Source organism: Mytilus galloprovincialis, chromosome 11 (assembly GCF_965363235.1).
Source record: "Mytilus galloprovincialis chromosome 11, xbMytGall1.hap1.1, whole genome shotgun sequence".
NCBI classification, from domain to species: domain Eukaryota; kingdom Metazoa; phylum Mollusca; class Bivalvia; order Mytilida; family Mytilidae; genus Mytilus; species Mytilus galloprovincialis.
In genome coordinates, this window is record NC_134848.1 from 81,082,668 (window position 1) to 81,102,670 (window position 20,003).

The 20,003-nt window shown below is 32.4% G+C and overlaps 2 protein-coding genes across 9 annotated transcripts in view; one reads left to right on the forward strand and one right to left on the reverse strand.

The window, feature by feature from the left end:
* Positions 1–20,003, reverse strand: part of LOC143052885 (uncharacterized) — a 146,043-nt gene that overhangs the window by 14,612 nt on the left and 111,428 nt on the right. For all 8 annotated transcript variants that reach the window (XM_076226034.1, XM_076226033.1, XM_076226032.1 and 5 more), the window contains 8 exons: positions 6,586–6,658; positions 5,993–6,096; positions 5,614–5,721; positions 5,188–5,240; positions 4,555–4,727; positions 3,645–4,023; positions 2,338–2,445; positions 517–619 (listed from right to left, as the gene is read on the reverse strand). In XM_076226034.1, coding sequence (XP_076082149.1) covers positions 517–619; positions 2,338–2,445; positions 3,645–4,023; positions 4,555–4,727; positions 5,188–5,240; positions 5,614–5,721; positions 5,993–6,096; positions 6,586–6,658 — 1,101 coding nt within the window. The remainder of the gene's footprint in view (positions 1–516; positions 620–2,337; positions 2,446–3,644; positions 4,024–4,554; positions 4,728–5,187; positions 5,241–5,613; positions 5,722–5,992; positions 6,097–6,585; positions 6,659–20,003) is intronic.
* LOC143052886 (histone H2A.V-like) lies at positions 9,018–10,629 on the forward strand. The gene is made up of 2 exons (XM_076226041.1): positions 9,018–9,178; positions 10,067–10,629. Exons 1-2 carry the CDS (start codon positions 9,106–9,108, stop codon positions 10,378–10,380), a joined length of 387 nt encoding a protein of 128 aa, XP_076082156.1. The 5' UTR covers positions 9,018–9,105; the 3' UTR covers positions 10,381–10,629.

Genomic DNA, 20,003 nt, shown 5'->3' on the forward strand with positions numbered 1-20,003 from the left:
GGGGTATGTTTTTCTAAAAAAATAAACAAGAGAGTCACATTATGAGTCTTAAAATATTCTTTTTGTATATATTGAAACAATTTGAAACGTACAAAAATAAAAAATTAGGTTAGTTTTCATGTTTGACATCCAGAGTATACATATGACGTCATTGTTAAAATGCTAAATTTGATGCAGCAGTTTTTCATTTATGGCATTTTCAGCAAAAATATTTCTATTAAATGAAGTTTATTTTAATATGTGGCATTAGAATTGAGGTAAATGTATTGTATTTTAAGCTTAGCCTTCGGAAAACTTGATTTTACTCTCGCAAATATCTGTTTACCTGTTTACCCCTCCCCGTCACTAGGTAAACTCAATTTGCAACAGTTATCTACGTTTTACAAAGGCCAAACTTAAAATACAAAACAGTTATCTCCTAAATTGACTGTATAGAAGGTGATCCCATTTACCAAGTGCCTATCCTGGTAACCTTTGCTTCAGTAAACCAGTCATTCGATTGGGTGTCTCCCTTACCTTCTATTTCCTTCATTCTACAATGGTGTACATATTTTCTGACAAGATGAGCTAATCTTTTGGCAGGTATACTGACATAATCCTCCATTTTGGACACAGCATCCTGGGAAAAGAATAATATTCAAAACTGAGTAATGTTTCAAGTCAAAACATGCTTTAAAGAAAATTTTAATTTCCAATTATGATAATATGAGGCAGGCATTACCTGTGAATGGGGACAAAGTCTGTATGAATTATTTTTTTTGTAACTTACATATTTGTTAAAAAAAAAAAGAAACAATAAAATACTGTAATGTACACGATTTTGGTTCTGTTGTTAGGGATTTAACTTGTGAAGTTATTTAAGTTATGAAGTCATGTTCAATGTAAACAAAGAAACACAATGCATCAGGTAACAAATTCATATCAAAGACAAAGAATTATTAACAAGAATGTGTCCACAGTACACGGATGCCCCACTCGCACTATCATTTTCTATGTTTAAAGGACTGTGAAATTGGAATAAATTCTCTAATTTGGCATTAAAATTAGAATGATCTTCTCAAAGGGAACATGTATACTAAGTTTCAAGTTGATTGGACTTCTACTTTATCAAAAACTACCTTGACCAAAAACTTTAACCTGAAATTTGCACTATCATTTTCTATGTTCAGTGAACCGTAAAATTGGGGTCAAAACTCTAATTTGGCATTTAAATTAGAAAGATCATATCATAGGGCACATGTATACTAAGTTTCAAGTTGATTGGACTTCAACTTCATCAAAAACTACCTTGACCAAAAACTTTAACCTGAAGCCAAAAACTTTAACCTGAAATTTGCACTATCATTTTCTATGTTCAGTGAACCGTAAAATTGGGGTCAAAACTCTAATTTGGCATGTAAATTAGAAAGATCATATCATAGGGCACATGTATACTAAGTTTCAAGTTGATTGGACTTCAACTTCATCAAAAACTACCTTGACCAAAAACTTTAACCTGAAGCCAAAAACTTTAACCTGAAATTTGCACTATCATTTTCTATGTTCAGTGAACCGTAAAATTGGGGTCAAAACTCTAATTTGGCATTTAAATTAGAAAGATCATATCATAGGGCACATGTATACTAAGTTTCAAGTTGATTGGACTTCAACTTCATCAAAAACTACCTTGACCAAAAACTTTAACCTGAAGCCAAAAACTTTAACCTGAAATTTGCACTATCATTTTCTATGTTCAGTGAACCGTAAAATTGGGGTCAAAACTCTAATTTGGCATTTAAATTAGAAAGATCATATCATAGGGCACATGTATACTAAGTTTCAAGTTGATTGGACTTCAACTTCATCAAAAACTACCTTGACCAAAAACTTTAACCTGAAGCGGGACAGACGGACGGACGGACGGACGGACGGACGGACGGACGAACGGACGCACAGACCAGAAAACATAATGCCCCTCTACTATCGTAGGTGGGGCATAAAAATGAAATATTGGTATTGTGTTCCTTGAGTTCCTATATTTTACTAGACTACTCAAAGTCTCACGACAACGAGACCGGAAGAAGGAAGTAGATTTCTGTGTTCTGCACAAATGCAGGAATTTAAAAAAGCGACAAAAAAAATTTTGAACGATTTTGAGTTCATAATTACAATGAAAATTAAGGGAAATATTCCCAAATTTTTTCATTTTTTTTTAATTTTTCTACCATAATTGGGGATTTCGTCTCCATATAAATATGAAAATGAAAAAATTATCTGCATTATAGTTATATCATCTAACTTATATCTGTTTGCCATGGGTTGAAAATAAGAGTTTATCATCAAAGGGACATAACTCACTTTATACTGATCTGGATCCAGTTTCTGGTCATTGACAGCTCTCTTCATTATTTTGGCATTTCTTTCAGAATCTAGTCTAGTAAACATGATAGCTGACTCTGCTTGTCCCTGAAATAATAAAAAAAATACTTTACTAACACAGGCACAACAAGAATGTGTTCATAATGAATGGATGCCCCAATTGGACTATCATTTTGAATGTTCAGTGGACTGTGAAATGGGTGCCAATTTTGGCATTAAAATTAGAAAGATCATATCATTGGGAACATGTGTACTAAAAAAACTCATCATAGATACCAGGACTAAATTTAGTATATACGCCAGACGCGCGTTTCGTCTACAAAAGACTCATCAGTGACGCTCGAATCCAAAAAAGTTAAAAAGGCCAAATAAAGTACGAAGTTGAAGAGCATTGAGAACCAAAATTCCTAAAAGTTTTGCAAAATAAAGCTAAGGTAATCTATGCCTAAGTTTCAACTTGATTGGACTTCAAATTCATCAAAAATTATCTTGATAAAAAAAAAAACTTTAACCTTAAGCAGGACAGATGGACATATGGATGGACGAACAGACGAACAGACCAAAAAACATAATTCCCATAATTAGGGCATAAAAATCAACCTCATTACAAGGAAGAACGACATCTGTACATAGGACACCATGTTCCACTCACACTATCACTTCTTCATGTTCATAATCAGTAAAATCTGGCTCAAAACTTTAATTTAGAATATATTTCAAATACCGTACTGTAAATTCAGATTTTTTTTGTAATATTTTCATTATCGCAACAGAATAAGTTCTAGATCAGCTCCCACAATTGCTGTGTTTTAGGGGCTCTCAAAAGAAAAAGTAGAGATGTATTGTGCTTGGATAAGCATATCAAAGATTGTTTGTTTAAAATTTGTGCTCATTACACCAAATTGTTTATTTCTGAGCGTACCTAAAAGTTTTATGACTACAAGGCAAGACCTAAATCAAATAAGAAACTTTTCAAGGTTATTTATCCACATGAATTTAAGTTTTTTTGAGGATAACAAAAATTAAACTATACCAAGATCCAAGTTCTGATTGTAGCTCATTAGTTGTGTCAAATCATTTCAATGGGATGTGTCCAGATCAGAGCTCGTTTATATATAGGATAGACATTCCTAGGTTAATAATGTTTGTACTTCATTAATTGTATCCTCCATTAGACTTACCTAAGGCGTGGCCAAGTCAGAACTTTGTCGTATACGACTAGCAGACCTTCCCAGGTTACCAAGTTCTCATTGTAGTTCATTAATTGTATCCTCCATTTCACTTACCTGGGGCGTGGCCAAGTCAGAACTTTGTCGTATACGACTAGCAGACCTTCCCAGGTTACCAAGTTCTCGTTGTAGTTCATTAATTGTATCCTGCATTTCACTTACCTGGGGTGTGGCCAAGTCAGAACTTTGTCGTATACGACTAGCAGACCTTCCCAGGTTACCAAGTTCTCGTTGTAGTTCATTAATTGTATCCTGTATTTCACTTACCTGGGGTGTGGCCAAGTCAGAACTTTGTCGTATACGACTAGCAGACCTTCCCAGGTTACCAAGTTCTCGTTGTAGTTCATTAATTGTATCCTGCATTTCCATCATTACAACTGTGTTATGTCGGATCTGTTCTTCATGTTTCTTTGATTCACCCTCAAACTGTTTTTGTCTGGGGGAAAAAAGTAAAAACAATAGTAACCTCCCTTTGTGGTTTCTGTTTGAGGAGACATTTTTTTAACATTACAACAAATATTTTTGTCAAGGAAAATATTTAATACAAGAGTTATCCCACTCATGTCATCCACTTTATCATTTTTATTTATTGTTATTAATTTTCTGTTCAAATATATTTCAATACTATAGAAACCTCAAATTTTTTTGCCAAAAATTACATGCAAGTTAGCTCCCCTTGAACAAATAATATTTTTAATGACAATATTTTGTCTACATCTCTTGAAACTGTTTTTAGTGAAAAAATAAAATTACGAAATTAATATACCCTAGACCAATAAAAGTCTGAGTAGAAATTTTACTTCATATAGACATAGAAAGTTTTTCTGTCAAATATTTGTAAAATTTTAAGAGTTACTTCCCCTTAACCAAGAGAAAACGTAATTACGCCTTTCTTTATTTTGATTCTCTTATTTTTTTTAAATATTTTTGACTATTTACTAAGATTTAAATACAGTGATTCACTTACAGTTTTGTATAATTATCTTGTAATTCATTTAGAAGACCTTTATCTAGCCCTGGACTAGCGACGGAAGATACACGACTCTGACGTAAAGCTCCTCTGAGGGAATCGCCTGATTTTTCTCTCGTCATTGGTTTTGTTCCCTCTCTAGATATCATCATAGAAGACACTACTGGCTCCTGTAATAAAATAAAGTACAACTGAGGATTAAGTTCATAGATTCAAAATTATTTTTTTGATTTTAAGAAAAAATCGGAATTATGATTTCTAATCAAAGAATTTCATACTATTTTATCTGAAATACTGTAACTACAGAAATTGTTGTATGCATTATTTGTTAATGATTGTTGTAAATAAGTGTGCTAGTTCAATTTTTGAAATGCTATTGAACTTCAAAATAGGAGTTGTTCTGGCTGTTTTTTTTAGCAAAATATGTTCGTCATAATTTTTACAATAAAAAACATTAGGCTTTTTTGTAGGGTCACAAAGGTCATCTAAAAAAAACTCTAACCAATATCCATCTTTGCTGTAGAGTATATTGAGTCCTTCTTTAAATGTTTTATAAGAAATTCTAAAAATATACTTTGACTTCGTATTTACAGAGGTTAAAGACCGAGGTCTATATATAAAAAAACATACTCTCTCTTCTGTATATAAAATACTGCCTAAAACTGCTATAATCTCTTCAAATACTGAAAAAGAATAATTTACAATCAGTAATACTGGTAACATAAGAATACTGAGGTTTCATTTATTTTTGTGAATTGAGGAAAATTTATATTTTTGCGGATTAATGAAAATTTGTATTTTTGTAAATTAAGGAAAATTTGTATTTTTGTGAATTAAGGAAAATTTGTATTTTTGCCATTGTATCCACTTTTGGCAACACTCCCACATATCCTCTCAGAAATATCACAATAATAAGCATTTCATATAAATCTCTCCATCTGAGGTTCTCTACCCCTCCCCACATCCTCTGAGAAAATAACAATTGTATGCATTAAATTTTACTCAGACAGCATTTGCAGTTATCTACCCCTCCTCCCCACTTATCAAAAAACTTACAGTAATAAGCGTTTGAGGTCATCATCTCCACTTGTGGTTCCAGTTTGTCTTCTCTGTCAAATCTAGCGGTCTCTAAATCAGTCAATACTTGACTAGCTTGCAACATTTCTGGAAATATATAGTATTTATCTCCCTTTAACTAGTCATAAAAATATACAGGAGTTACCTCCCTTTAACCATATGAAAATAAAAATAAAATATATACAATCACATCAATACAAATAGTTTTTAATGTTTTAATGAGAGATCAGTCTAATGCAAATAAAATAAATTTTAGTAAAAGCCTTTGATTTTTGTTATGTATAAATATAGTCCTTTAGGATTTATAGTGTATAAATTGCTAATTTTTTTCATAAACTCTTTGTGTACCCTCACATACCTTTATCCAGTAATATTTTACTAAGAGCATCCCTGAAGCTTATAATACTGTCGTAAGTCTTTAGATATTCTTGTATAACTGGGTCATCAGGTTTAGTTGAATACCTGAAATAAAAGTTCATCATGTTTGTTATAATCAGTACCTGAGATATAAGTGGTTTATAAAATCACAAACAAGTCTCATCAGTGAAGCTTGAATAATCAAGAATGTGTCCATAGTACATGGATGTCCCATCAGCACTATCATTTTCTATGTTCAGTGGACCGTGATTTTGGGGTAAAACCCTAATGTGGCATTAAAATTAGAAAGATCATATCATAGGGAACATGTGTACTAAGTTTCAAATTGATTGGACTTCAAATTCATCAATAACTACCTTGACCAAAAACTTTAACCTGAAGCAGGACAGACAGACGATGGAACAAAGGAATGGACGAACTGTTGGACGAACGGACGCACAGATCAGAAAACATAATGATTAACAAAAAAATTGTGATTATGTGATTTTTTGGACACCCCCATGAGAGGCCTGAAATATAAGATTGTATAATGAAGAAAGGGGCCTGGCAACAATTCATCATGCCTCAACTTACCTTGTAATAGAATCTCTTTTTTCTAGAGGAGGAGATGTAGCAACATCCATTGTCGCCTCTCGACTTCTTCCTTCTAAAAATAAACAAAAAAACTTTAATATAACTTGTGATCATTTCTATATTAATATTATAAGATAATCAGGGAACATATAAATCAGATAGCAACTTAACAATACTAAATAAATAAAAGAAATTAACAATATCTGTTGCTGAAACCTAAAAATGTTCAATGTTAAAATTCCATTGACCTAATGTTGTAAGGATTCCATTGACCTACTGTTGTAAGGATTCCATTGACCTAATGTTGTAAGGATAACTTCATTGTATTCCTAGATTCCTTTCTTTCAAATTTCAAAAAGAGCTAGGACAACAACTAAACTACAAATTTCTGACTTTGGACAGGCAACCAGATTTTATTGATAAGTATATATTATTTGGTTTTCTACACATTGATATCGTAAAATATCAGCCCCGAGCCACAATGTAAACCTTTTTGGCGAGTTTCACATTGGGTTGAGCGGCTGATATTTTATGATATCTGTAGGAAGAAAAGTCAATTATCTTTTTATCATTCTATTACTGTTTTTTTACCTCTTCCTAAGACAGTTTTATGCTTGATAACGTCTCCTTTCTCATTGTGACATCGCTGATAATATAAAAAAAGAAGATGTGGTATGATTGCCAATGAGACAACTGTCCACAAGAGACCAAAATGAAACATACATTAACAACTATAGGTCACCGTACCGCCTTCAAAAATGAGCAAAGCCCATACCGCATAGTCAGCTATAAAAGGCCCTGATATGACAATGTAAAACAATTCATTAACGAGAAAACTAATAGCCTTATTTATATAAAAAAATGAATGCCTGGTCGTGTTTTGAAGCCTTGATATAAGAAATATGGAACGACAGAGCAGGGTGATATAGGCGTACAGAGGGACGATCATTCATTGATATTAACTGGTGCTATCTTTTAAGGTTAAAAGTTGTGACATCATTGATACAAGGATAAAACGACAAACTAATCATATTTCAAATTGTCTTACTCATAGGACAAAAAGTCATATTTTAATTATATAATGGGAAGTTTCATTTAGGTGGGGCAGGGTGTATGGTGGTCTGACCCTGGATGATGTTTGCCTATAAAAATAAATATATACAAAAATATTTTTTATATAATTGTTAGTTTATCACAAAATTTATACCCAAAATAAGTAAACTTGTTTTTTGTTTTTCTATTTTAATTATCTTAAATTTACAAATTACAAACATGAATTTATTCTAAAAAGATTCAAAGACAATTCAGTAGATGCATGTCTCTTAGAGCAGAACTTAATATAGGACAGATGTTAGTTGCATTTTGTTCAATGTCAATTATTTTGTTCTTTTGAATTAGAGAAAGATATTTCTTTTCCAAAACAAAACCCAGGACAATATTTTGTTTTTCATGTGAGCAGAACAGAATGTGAACTTTGTTGTAAGTTTTACAATATTTGCTTCTTTTGAAGAAGAGACATGAATTTCTTTTTCAAAGCAGTGGCCATGTTTATGTAGCATAGAAAGTCACTCCACATATGTCACAATTTAGATATTGGCTTCTCTGATGAACAATAAACTTTTAATAGTTCATAATATTTACTATCAAATAAGAACTAGCAATTTCCACAATTTCTTTGGTTAAATTCTTTTTTGAAAATATTTTTCCATTTATAATAACTAATGTTTATATGATCCAAATTTTATACATCATAATTTGAAAACACTTATAGTCAATTTCAAAACTTATTTATAACAATAAATTTATTGTATTATGAGAATTTTCTTTTTTTTAACTGTTGGATATTTATATTTTAACCTTATATAATTAATGTGATGAAAAAATCAGTTCTTTTTAACATGTTTAATAAACCAAAGTAATTTAGTTTATTCACTACAAAATATAATCTTCAGATAAATACTAACAAATATTTATCATGGATGTAAATTTTAAAAAATTAATAAGAATTGATGATGAAAAATATATTGCAGATCAATATTTTGTTATCTGTTAGCTTTTTAAATTTTTTTTTACATCTGGTTTAGAAGTGCTTTGCCATCAGACTAATTAAAGGATTAAAATTGATTAAAACCAAGCTTCAAAGACAAGCTGGTGGACAATTAAACAATTACAAGGGCTTCTGTTGATTGTCAACTTTGACCCCTGAGTGCTTTACGGCTTGGGTATTTCCTGGGGTTGAGTTAGGTAATGTCATTACTATAATTACTATATTTACATTCAATTGACAGAGATGCCATGTCAAGATCACTCAAGCTTGTATGACAAGTTTCTAATTGGTCGACAACTCCATAAACTCCTCCCCTAATGTGAAATCTATCCAATGAATAAAAAGTAAAATAGACTGATCCATCGAAATGGGACTGACCTGAGTTGAGTCTGATGTAATAATAAATACCTAAATTTACGGTGTGGTCAGTGTAGAATTTAGTGGACACACAAAAGCACAACAAATACACAACAATGGCTGGCGGTAAAGCAGGAAAAGACTCAGGAAAGGCTAAAGCCAAAGCTGTCTCCAGATCTCAAAGAGCAGGTAAGCTTTCATTAATGAACATACGCAATTGATTTGTATTTTATGAATGGAAATTATGTATTTTTAACCAGCACAAGCTACTATCGTAGAAAAAAAAAGCTTCTTTCCCGCCAAAACAATCGCATGATGCACAAACCCGGCGCTTCTTGTTTACACACTATTTTTATTGCAAATTTGTTTAATTATGAAGAAAAAATATTTTGTGTAAAATAATCTTTTGTTTTATCTGCCTAAGATCAGTTTCCTATATTTTAAGTCCTTTGTTTTCTTTTGATATTCTAAAACTATTATGCAAAGGTCAAAAAGTTCATCTGTTTATTTCATTGTTTTAAAAAAAAAGTAAATTTAATTAAAGTTTCTGCTCCGATATAAAGAAAACCAAACACACAATCATTGTGAATTATTCTAGTTATGTTTATGCCCCAGGGTGTCAACATTTCAAATAAAGTATGAAATTTGACCTAAATAACTTGTGTGTAATAAATAGTCACACAAAATGAACTTGAATGTGTACAGTCTGGTACACATTTTTGTGTAAATAAATAATTTTAAACTATTTGTTATTCTTAACATAAAATATCTCATTAAACAAAAACATAAGAAACACCTACAATTTGAAATAAAATATTTGTTTTCTTTTAAATTAATGGGTAAATTAAATAGAGATTAAAAGAATTACAACATTGACATTGTGTATAAAACTTGATTTTTGTACAACTTACATGTACAAGTTATATAGTGTAAAGATTTTTTGAGTATAACTTCCTGTAAGGCAATTTTACCAAAATAGTATCTAAATTTGACTTAATTATAATGATATACATGTACACGTGTAGAATTTTAGTACCAACTAAATAACTGAATTATATGTATATTTAATATTTTTAGGATTACAGTTCCCTGTTGGTCGTATCCACAGACATCTTAAACACAGAACAACCAGTCATGGTCGTGTTGGTGCCACCGCTGCCGTATACAGTGCCGCCATCTTGGAATACCTGACCGCTGAAGTTTTGGAGTTGGCAGGTAACGCCAGTAAAGATTTGAAAGTAAAGAGAATAACACCCCGTCATTTACAGCTGGCCATCAGAGGAGATGAAGAATTGGACTCCCTCATCAAAGCTACCATTGCTGGAGGTGGTGTCATCCCACATATCCATAAATCTCTTATCGGAAAGAAAGGTCCACAAGGAAAGGCATAAATGTGTTTGTATCAATGACTTTTACGGCAGCTTTTAAAAACATCTCATTGACAGTGCTCAATACTTCATGAACTTTCATCAAACATTCAGGATTTCATTGGATAACTTCATTTTAAACTTCATCGGGCATTCAGATGTGATTTTAACAAACCTTACGGGTAAAAACACACAAGAAGGTTACTATAGACAATTAATCAAATGCAGTTCCTATCATCTATGTTTTTATTGAAATAAAATTTTTAAAACTTACTTTTTAATTTATTGAATTTATAAAATATGTGGTATGAATGCCAATGAGACAACTCTCCACAAGAGACCAAACGACACAGAAATTAACAACTGTAGGTCACATTTATTGTAAAGAAAAACAAACTTTTGCCACATTCAGTATTGTCAATCTTACAAGTTTTGAGCCAATTGATAATGAAGGTGTCTTTACTCTTGTCTTGTCCTGATCAAGATGTAAAATTATTTGATAACTACAAAGTCATCTTCCTTTCTTGAACAATGAGCAAAAGTGTTACACCATTTAGTAAGCTATTGACTATATACCTTTACTTAAAAACTGTTAATTCAATTGCAACTAAAAACAAGACCACCATTTTAAATTAAACTTTTAAAAACTGAACTGAAATACATGATTTAGACTTTGGTGGATTGAGATTTAAAACATGTCACAGGACCGTTAGGCCAAATAAAAATGTATGTGGTTCCAGTAACCCTACTGTCCCTACTTTTTCAGCTTAAAAATAGCCTACCCTGAAGATTTTATTGTCATTTTTCATAAAGCACTGTTAAAGTCAGAATGTTGCTCCCATAGACTCAACGTAAAAAAAACCACACATACTTTTTTATTTGGCCTTAATGAACACTCAATCAGCTACATAACCTTTATTCTAGTCTACTCAGCATAAAAAACAACTTTAAAATAAAATTGAAATTACCAGACGGAGAACAGTTAAAAAAAAAAAAGACCTGTGAAGAATACATATACAATGCAGATACAGAAAGCTACATGTAGCAAACAACATATCAATAATGTTCATACTGTGTGATTGCCAATGATATGACCACTTATTTAGTTCCCTTCTGATTTAGACCTTTGACCTTTGGAAAATTAGCTAAATAATTAAAAAAATAATAAAGATTGGTATATAGTTTTATTGTCTCGCTATGACAAGAGTTAAAAGTGAGACATATGTATGCTGTTTCGGACATCGACATCAACAGTGTATTAGTTAGTGATAAGGTCTAGTTTATTGTGAATCCCAAGTGGTACTAAGGTCTATCATATTTGGTATGCAGTTGTATAAGCATTGGCACATCTCCTTCCCATAGATTATTTGGCCCTGACCCCTCAGTCATGGTCTATTGACTTTGAAACTTTTGCTTATTTTACATGTATTAGTTTGTGATTAGGTCAGTTTTATATGGGGAACCATTAGCGGTAGGCCAATGTTAATTGGTATTCAGTTGTATAAGCATTGGCATTTCTCATTTCTATGGAGAATATTTGCCCTCACCCCTCAGTCACAGTCTAATGACTTTGAAACTTATCTTAGTTTACATGTATTAGTTTGTGATTAGATCAGGTTAAGTTGAACTGCTAATGTTAAGTCAATGATATTAGGTATGCAAATTTATTGACATTTGCAAGTATCGTTTCCATGGAGATCATATAGCACAACCCCCTCTTATTGACTTTGAAACTTTTCTATAATTTACTAGTTAATGTTTGTATTGTATTTACATCATTTGGGAATGACTTATAATAAGTCAATGGTCATGATGGTATTTGGTATGTAGTTGTATAAGCATTGGCACATCTCAATAGCCATGTAACTCAGTCATGGTTCATTGACTTTGAATATTTTCTTAACTTGTGTAAGATGTTTAAGTATTGCTATTTTGATTTCAACATTTGCATAACCAAAATTACAAAAAAGCGAGACATGTTTCTGTGATAACAGTTTAACATGACAAGTAACAATTCAATTTTGAATTTTGTTCTGTTCTGATTATTTTGTGCTGAGTTAAAAACTTAAAAAATGTTCTTAATTAATCATTTTTAAACTTTATTTCGTCGTTCTTGAAGATATTGACTACATATAATGAGTTCTCAACTAAATTTTCAAATTCTCATGTACAGTTTTTTTCATACATTCTGTGAAATAACTAGGAAATAGCATATTTCGATGAAAAGATGCTAATTTTGAATAATTTTTCAAAGTATTTCTCAATTTTTTAATTGCTTTCATATTTTGCATAAGGTAGCATCTTTTTATAGTACGTATGCTGTGTGTTTTATTTTATATGCTTCCAGCATTAAAATTTGATGTAGATGCTGTTGTTGAAATAATAATGTGATCTTACTATTACTGGGATGCTAGTTTTGCATATATATTTTTTTTAAATATTTTTTTATTTTTTGGGGATGCTGGATTTCCTATATATTGAAATGCTGGCATCCAGTCATATTGGGATGCCGTTTTATTGAGATGCTGGCATCCCGTTTTATTGAGATGCTGGCATCCCGTTATATTGAGATGCTGGCATCCCATTATATTGGGATGCTGGCATCCCGTTTTATTGAGATGCTGGCATCCCGCTATATTGAGATGCTGGCATCCCGTTTTATTGAGATGCTGGCATCCCGTTATATTGGGATGCTGGCATCCCGTTTTATTGAGATGCTGGCATCCCGTTTTATTGGGATGCTGGCATCCCGTTATATTGAGATGCTGGCATCCCGTTTTATTGGGATGCTGGCATCCCGTTTTATTGGGATGCTGGCATCCCGTTATATTGGGATGCTGGCATCCCGTTTTATTGGGATGCTTGCATCCCGAAAAAGCTGGATGCTGGCATCCAAAACTGTAGTCAGTGCAGACATCGCAAATATCCAAATGCAGTATAATCCTTTGATATAGCGTTGGCCGAATTTCTATAGATGTACTCCAATGCATAATTTTTGTGTAATGCAAAAAATAAAACAACAACAAAAATCCGTTGTTGTTTTCTTCCCAACACTTTATCTAATGACGTCAGGGATATTATGACGTAAGAGGTGGTTTACCATCATGCGTAGAGATTCATGCAGACACAGTAAACATGATAATAAATCAATTCTCAAGAATCACTTATACCGATATAAATATTTTTTGAAAAGTAATTAAAACAGATAACCCTTTTAATATTCTCTTATTTATTAGTTTTTCTTATGTTTAATACTGAAAGCGCTTGCACTATTTTTTTTACGCTAATTGCGGTAAATCCCACCCGCATGACGTCATGTACAAAGCATGTTTAAAATCGGCGAAGTGGACATGGTTGCAAGGGGAAGGACGAAAAACACTTCTTTGGCCAGTATGCCGCAAATTATTATCATTTTGATATAACAGAAACATATACGTAATAGAACGCTATTCATACAGTAAGTAGATTTGCTTATATTTTACATGCACTTCGTAGTCCGAGATTTCTCAGATTTAGCCATTCATAAGGAATGTTCTACTCAACTCAACAGCTGTATCATGTATGTCTGTAATGGTTTCATATATATATTATCAGATGTCGAATTTTTCTATAGGAGACGATTTGACCTGTGCCCGTCCGAGATTACTCTGACGTCCTACGCTCATGGGCCTAGCTTGTCTGGCAAAACAGCTGTTTGAAGTCCGAGTAATCTCAGACGCATATTTCAGTGACTTGATACGCCAGCCGGATAATATAATTCTGATAACTTTCCAGAGGGAAAATTACAGGCTTAAATGGTTAGGCAACAATGATTAATGTCAGTCGCCAGATTCTCCCATGTCGTCGGGGAGGGATGCACTTCGATCCGTTTGTGGTTGCAAATGGTGATTCTACAACTTTCTATAAATGGGAATTTTTTTTTTTTGGGGGGGGGGGGGGGGGGGGCACTAACTGCCATAACAGAGGTCCCCGCTAAAGTCATCTTTTAGTGTTTATCTGTATAATAAATCATTTTTTTCCACACGAAAAAGGAGGGGGGCTGACCAGTTAACTTGTGCCCGTCCGAGATTACTCTGAGTCTTGACTTCCTATGCGCATGGGCCTAGCTTGTCTTGCAAAACAGCCGTTTGAAGTCTGAGTAATATCTGAGTAATGGTATGATTGCTAATGAGACAACTCTCCACCGGACTGAGACCAAATAATATAGCACTAACATGACTAAGCAGTTTACAGTTAAATGTCAGCATATGGCCTCCAACAATGAACAAAACTCATACTGCATAGTCATATATGAATAAGAGTGAATGTAAAATTTGAAATACTATGTTTTAAAAGAAAGAAACGCTTACCATACATAACAGATTTACCGATTTCAAAATAAATTTACTCTAATATATATACATGGTCATACATTTGGTACTTAAGTTACCTTATTGGCAGAAATTAATATAAAAGGTTACATAGTTTTATCGGTCAAGCTAGTCTTACAAGTATGCCTCGGAGTCATCTTTTCATTAATGATTTTAAGCTGATATTTTCGTGATTTGTTTCTTTTTTTTTGTTAAAACGAAGCTCGGTGGAAGCTTGGTAATAAAAGAAATACATAGCAAATTTGCAAAATGAATGAAAAGAAAATACGAAAATTAAGGAAAATGTAAATATCGCTACAAGAGTTTTGCGTTCCAGGACTAGGCTAAAATTTAAAAAAAACCACACAAATTAATGTGTTAACCGAATGCAACCTTAGATGGGAATTAAATTTCACGAAAGTCACTAAATACATGTAGGATGTATTTCTAAAAAAAAAAAACTTCGATGAAATTGAACACTTTTCTCCCTTTCATAATGTACAGTATAGATCTGGATGTTGTTCCATAAAAATTTAAATTGAACTAGTGGTTCATATGTGTTTTGAATAGTTTTTAACGGCTACGCAGAAACAACAGGCATATATTGGTGTGGAAAACTTTATTTAAAAGAAGTTTAAATGAAGATTTTCTTCGAATAATAATGCGTTTTCTCGTAGGGAAGGGGTGTGCAAGTATTTTATTTTTAATATCAACCACGAGTGAGAAAGCAATCTTTAAATTTAATTCTACATCATTATGACATCATACATGAATATTTACTTTCTGTTCCCTAGTGTTGTGATGTTACAACGAAAAGTTATTTTTGATAATCTTTCATATAATTATTATTTCTCTTTTCAGCATTTGTAAAGAGTAAAGAAGTGGCTTCACCTTTCTGGTTACTATTCATGTGTTGTGTATTAATGTATCGCAACACTTTATAGTTATTGGACAGGTTAAACTCAGACGACGAATCATCCAAACAGCACCAGATCATTTGTGATTCCAGCTGATTTCAGATTACTAGCAATACATGATAATAGAAAGTTTGAAAGTTTCAGTTCGTGTAACTGATTTGATTAAATGATTAACAAATATTGAAATATCAATATTCAGAAAAAAGATACAAGTTTAATAATGATTGTAATAAAGAAAATGTAAGTTTTGTTAATGAAATGAAAGACTCCAGTACTAGAAGATGCTGACATGATATACTGACACATTGGAATGTATACAACAAGTCCAGATACACTGACAATATCCAGTACGTACAGATCAAAGACATTGCACCAGTATCGATAATAGATTTTTTTAGATATTGCATTGTGGTACATGTTTTATGGTATACAGGCAATAGTGCGGAAAACAAATCTCCTTACTTTATACATTAAATGCACCTCATACTTAGCATCTTCATAAAGGTACAGTCACCAATCTGTTTTGTAGAGTGTATGTCCTGAATGACTTAGTTAATCAGACATTCCAAAGGTTGATGGTCATAGGGCAAATTTATTTTATTGATAATATGCAATACAAAATGAGCAGCATTTTTTTTTTTAATTTTGTCCAAATTATATGTGTGATTGTCCTGTAAAAAAAGGATCTAGTCCAGTAAAAAAGAATGTCCAGTTGATTTCTGAAAGCCTTGGGAACTACTAAACTTGATATGATTTCAGCCGGAAATTGCATTAAGCTTATTTTCAAAAAAAATATTCTATGAACATTCGAAACATGAGCCGATTTGAAAATTGTAGTCCTGATGTCATCATATATAAATGTATTGTCTCGAGACCATTATACATGTAGTCAATAAAATGTATACATCATGTCTTTCATAATGGTAATCAAAGTCAGAAAAATAACATTAAAATTGGCTAATTATTGTAAACTTACCGATAGTACATTGACATAGTTTTATAAATATCAAATTGTTAACATCAACATTCACATGGTAAACTAGCACTTTACAATTCAGACTCAGTTTGTTGGTCAAGTATACATTTCACACTCTGACCTATGATGTCATTAAACTGGCCACTGGACATGAACAAAGACAAAAAATATAATCTTCCCGGCATTCATCAGTAGCTTTTTTTTTTTATGTTTACTTGATTGTTTTCGTATGCATTCAACACACATCAAAACCTTAGGAAATGTACTGGGTGTTATATTGGTGGCTTAATACTAAAATCAATGGACTAGGAAGCAGCATTTAAATTCGTATTTCATAATGAAAAATGGTACTTGTCTGCATGGTTGTGATGCCAGAATCCCTATAATTTTGGGATGTCAGCATCCAGATATATTGGGATGCCAGCATCCCGATATGTTGAGATGCCAGCATCCCGATATTTTGGGATGCCAGCATCCAGATAAACTGGGATGCCAGCATGCAGATATATTGGGATGCCAGCATCCGGATATTTTGGGATGCCAGCATCCGGATATTTTGGGATGCCAGCATCCGGATATATTGGGATGCCAGCATCCGGATATTTTGGGATGCCAGCATCCGGATATTTTGGGATGCCAGCATCCAGATAAATTGGGATGCCAGCATCCGGATATATTGGGATGCCAGCATCCGGATATTTTGGAATGCCAGCATCCAGATAAATTGGGATGCCAGCATCCGGATATATTGGGATGCCAGCATCCGGATATTTTGGGATGCCAGCATCCAGATATGTTGGGATGTCAATTTCCGTATGTGTTAGGATGCCAGAGTCTATAAATAATTGGAAACCAGCATCCAAACGTTGAGGTATTCAATGGACTTCAATATGAAATTAAAAGAATTACATCAGCATCTATCAAAGGTGGAGATGCAATTTTAATTTTGTTCTTCATTATCCGCAGACGCTTTTCTTAAATATGCCATATACAGAAATCAGAAGTGCTTTTTATACAAAACAATTTCACAACTACAAAAGTTATTAATATAATCGAGAGAGCATCCATAATCTTTGAGAACCAATAAAATCTATAATGCAGCATCTACTATTCATAGAAATAAATGAATCAGTATGATTTTTTGTAAAATGAGCATATGTTGATACTAAAACAAATGCAATATAGTAGAAATATTCCAAATATGGAACATGTCCGTAACATTTTCTCTGGACATTGAAATATTTAGTAGAATACAACATAATTTTACCTTAAAAGTTCAAAAATTGTCAAAAAATTATCTTTGAGCATATGAGAATTACAAATTTTAGTTGAGAACTCATTATATTTGTCATATAGTTGACATCACGACAAGTTGGTCAATTTAGAATTTCGTTCCATGGCAATGAATTTTTAACGGGTAGGGGGCTAACCAATAATGACAATGCCTGACAGAATGGTTGTTATATTTCAGGTAATTGGACTGATACGCAAAATTATTTCACCCTCTTGGTACAAAAAAAGATATTTGGTAATGGTCTAATGAGAAAATGAAAGTGATTTCCAAGGAAACAGCTGATTTTAAAGAGACCAAAACTATTATCCAAACAAGTCTTAAGGTGGTACCTAACACTACAGGGAGATAACTCTGTAAAATCAGTTAAACGTTTTAATTACGTTGCGTTGTTAAGAGAATATTAAGCTTCTTGATGATCAAAATTGGTGTTTGTCAAACTGCTATATAGACCCAAGACCACAATTAATGACCCCGCTTTTCGTTGTCCACGAATATAGTTCCTTTTAATTAGAGTGTATTTTTCCTTATTTTTTTTTCTTTCCCTTCCTCACTCATTTCTTAGATTTTTTTGGGTGGAAATAAAAGAAGAGAGGTGAAATAAATTTTTGGATGTTGTATTTAAACTGATTTTGATATGGAATGAGTTATTAGGCCAAGTGCAAAAAGGTCATATTTACAGTTTTCGGAACATCTCTTGACATGTCAATAGGGGTATGGATGTGTATTGGCTAAATTTGTAAAAGTGATTGGTTCAATCTTTCTGAATTTTGGATGTATATTTGGACAAGGACTATACATAACACACACAAAAAATTTAACAAAAGTGCAAGGTGCAATTTTTTTAATGATACAAAATGTTATAAAGAACTGATAGAGGAATTAATTGTGGTCTGTGGCCTATAACCAGTGTAATTCTTCTGATAAAATAGTTGGTTCAAATTTTTGTAATTTTTATATTTTTGTCAAAGGGTCAAAGTATATACTTTTTCAAAATTTTATGAAAATTAAACGAGCCAAATTAATTTTAGTGAAAGTGTTGGGTACTACCTTAATGGAACACCCTATATCATTATTATTTGTATCAAGGTATTAACTCTTATAGTGTTATACTGGTTAATTTTTGAACAACTCTTCATTTCTCTGATCACTATTAAAAGGAGTTCCTATGGGAAATTGCAATGTCAATATTTACAGAAATGCAACCTTCATTGGTTTGGTAACATTTAAAACTAGAGTTATCTTTCTTTATACATAATTTGGAGTTTACAAAACAACATCATAGTAATGCCTAATCTATAATACTAAAATTACGAGGTCCAATTTGTCAGCCGTCATCGGGTAAAAACGACAAATTAAAGAATTCAACTCTATATATAACTAATATAGGACAATGGTGTAGATTAAAAATTACACCACTCCAGACCCTTTTGTTTTCCACATAATTAATATTGCCAATAATTAACAAATTCCGGGTCGAATCCGATACCGATACCAATAGTATATTCACCTGTTAGCTATTACCTTATCTGTACGTTCCGCATTTGACAGGCGCACCACCAAACGGTGTAGTTAGGATTTTGCTATATACACGGGTCATAATCAAAGGGCTGACACTACTAAATTCAATCATTGTCAAATTGTTCCCTATTGTAGTTTTATTCAGCAACCAGCAAGACTTTCTAAGATAACTAATATAGGACAATGCTGTTGATTAAAAAATACTCCATTCCTGGATAGCCAGGACCTTTTGTTTTCCAAATAATTAATATTACCAATAATTGATAAGTTCCAGGTCGACGGGTTCAAACAGAAAGATTTGAAAGCAGAGAAAACTTTGTATCTTATAATCGACATGACTTTATCAGATGACAATATTAATTACTAAAATAAGGCTTAGGCATGGTTATATACTTTAATTCAGTCACGGACCCGCGATATCACGGGTGTGTACTTGTACAATGTTAAAATTTTATATTCCAAAGCAAAGTTAATGCAATTTTTACCATTGAGTACTCATATACACTTTTCATAGTAGGAAGAGTCCAGGTAATTCTGTATGATAGTGATTCAAGTCAAAATTTGTATTTATTATTCATAAAAAAATTGTTAGT